This window comes from Electrophorus electricus, chromosome 22, assembly GCF_013358815.1.
Source record: "Electrophorus electricus isolate fEleEle1 chromosome 22, fEleEle1.pri, whole genome shotgun sequence".
Lineage (NCBI taxonomy): Eukaryota > Metazoa > Chordata > Actinopteri > Gymnotiformes > Gymnotidae > Electrophorus > Electrophorus electricus.
The window spans coordinates 4,704,933-4,707,432 of record NC_049556.1 but is presented as its reverse complement, the minus strand read 5'-3'; the positions used below and the strand labels follow the sequence as shown (position 1 = coordinate 4,707,432).

Genomic DNA, 2,500 nt, shown 5'->3' with positions numbered 1-2,500 from the left:
TCGGGGGATGGTGAATGTTACCATCTTACCATCTTACCATATGACCAGTTTACCATGTTACCATGTTACCAGGATACTGTGTTGCCAGGTTACTTTGTTACCAGGTTACCTGTTTACCAGGTTACCAGGACCACCAGTGTATCACATTTTCTTTTGCAAAATTACACTTTCATTGTCTGAGACTGCAAATTCTAAATTTTGTTTCATGTTTTTGCCTGTAAAACCCTGACTGAGTGATGAGTGTGTTGTGTTGTGTTGCTGTTGCCATAGTGATGTTACAGTGAGACCAGGCGGTGTGAGTGATGAGTGCGCTCTGCTGGTGTTGCCGTAGCCACGTTACAGTGAGACCATGCGGTGTGAGTGATGAGTGCCCTGTGCTGGTGTTGCCATAGCGACGTTACAGCAACACCAGGCGGCGTGAGTGATGAGTGCGCTGTTCTGGTGTTGCCGTAGCGATGTTACAGTGAGACCAGGCAGTGGGTGTGATGAGTGCGTTGTGCTGGTGTTGCCGTAGGTGAGCTGAATGACCAGCAGAACTCGCTGTCCTACGTGCTCATTAACCCCGCCCCTGACACCCACCTGCAGCTCAACGACATCGTGTATGTATCGCAGCCCCCCCTCTCACACACACACACACACACACACACACACACACACACACCAGGGTTCGAAGTGAATCCCCCCTGCCCCATAAGACCAAAGTGATTACGATGAAGAACTAATACATAATAGAATATTATTAATGGGTGAGCTAGCACAAAACTTACATGTTTTTATTATATTATTAAATTCATTTCACTTTTATTAATAATTCAATAATTTCCTTCATTATTATTTGTCAGTTGAAGCATTGTGTTATGTAACATAGTACATGTATGACACATTTACTGTTGCCCATTTAGTCACCAGGGCCCCCGAAGTCCTTTGTCATAGTGTGAACCCTGCGATGCACACACTGAACCTGCTAACGGCTAACAGCCCTCTGCAGAAGTAGGAAGTCAGCGTAGGCGCTCAAATCCAGACCTCATGACGGCTTGATAATTGGCTGAAATGTGAAATTAGTAGTGATGGACAAGACAAAAACCATAAAGTCTTGTTATCCAAGGGTTTTGGAGCCATTTGGTGTAAATAAATGCTCTACAACACATGCAGTTAAACGCGCTTGTCAAGTAAAAGTGTGAAGTCCTGTGTCTGTATTTGAGCAGGTTCCTGATCCGGCCGGACCCACTGGCTCACGTCCCGGCTGAGCCCCCGACCCGGACCCGCTGCAGACAGTCTGGACCAGACACATCGGAGCTGAACCAGCTTTAACTGTTTCAAACTGGTCTGAACCGACACAAACCGTATCAGCTAGACAAAAGACCCCTCTAACACGATTACAAAACTACAGTCCTGCTCATATCGTACTGTGGTGTGGGAGATCTGCAGTGAGGCTTTATGGCCAGCAGGTGGAGACATACCGTGTATTAGCTTACTATCTGACATCTGTAGTGTTGAAGTCTGATCAGTAGGGGGTGCTAGTGCACCTGATTTCAAAGCACAATTCAGAATTTACCTCATACCACCGCAGCTCTGTTCAGAGCTGGTAGAGATTGTCCTTTTAAGCTGATCTGAGATCAGTTTTGTTGTTTTATATGCTCTGTTGTGGTTTAGATTACGTTATGGTGTGGACACACTGGTTCTGGTTCAGAATAACAGAACATTATCTACCCAGAATGGCTGCAGAGATATATTTACACATTATTTACCCATTTTATGATAGTGAAATATTATGTTTGTCAGTAAACGTGGTCCATTATTATTCTTGCAGTCGCGTCCTAAAGTCGGAGTCCACCACGAAGGATTGGTTTGGTTCCACCTTTCAACAGAAATCGTCAGAAATCCTTGTCGTGTTATTCAAAATTCTGTTACTTAAAACTAAAACAAATGTATACATGTTAAGAATGGTTGATGGTAATCCATGTATGCCTCCAACACACCGTGTCAATTACCGCGGTAACAGCTGACTGACAGCCTCGGGCTCTGTGTAGAATCGTCACTCCCACTCCAGCTTTGAAGGACTCCCTCTGAAAAATATTTCCCCCCCAAATATTTTTGCAGTTGTGTCAGAGGAGCTTAGTGGCAGAATTAACTCAAATGAACTTACAGGTGAAAAGCTACAGCCTTAGTGCCAAACCATTCTCGTAGTTAACTCGCAGCTGGCCGACGAGGGCAGATTACCACGTCGGCGTGGTTAATGGGTGTAACGGGCGATCTTAATGTCAGTTCATCATCCTATTATGTTTGTAAACATTCTTGGGTTTGTTTGTTTGTTTGTTTGTTTTTATAGATTTCTATGGCATGACATACTATACTTAAGCAATGTAGTGAGTAGATTAGATTACAGAAGTAAACATTTTTTTAGCTGTGCAGTCAAAGTGGTCTAACTGAATGTTCCCGCTAATGAATGTCATAAACAGTGTTAATTCTGAGCTACACGTAAGGTTAAACGTGTGTAATG

General features: G+C 43.9%; 1 protein-coding gene across 5 annotated transcripts in view; it reads left to right on the top strand.

The window, feature by feature from the left end:
• The window catches only part of kcnt1 (potassium channel, subfamily T, member 1), a 31,310-nt gene that overhangs the window by 28,087 nt on the left and 723 nt on the right, over positions 1 to 2,500 (top strand). For all 5 annotated transcript variants that reach the window (XM_035521607.1, XM_035521608.1, XM_035521606.1 and 2 more), the window contains 2 exons: positions 515 to 599; positions 1,206 to 2,500. The exon at positions 1,206 to 2,500 is cut by the window's right edge and continues 723 nt beyond it. In XM_035521607.1, coding sequence (XP_035377500.1) covers positions 515 to 599; positions 1,206 to 1,311 — 191 coding nt within the window. In that variant the 3' untranslated portion in view covers positions 1,312 to 2,500. The remainder of the gene's footprint in view (positions 1 to 514; positions 600 to 1,205) is intronic.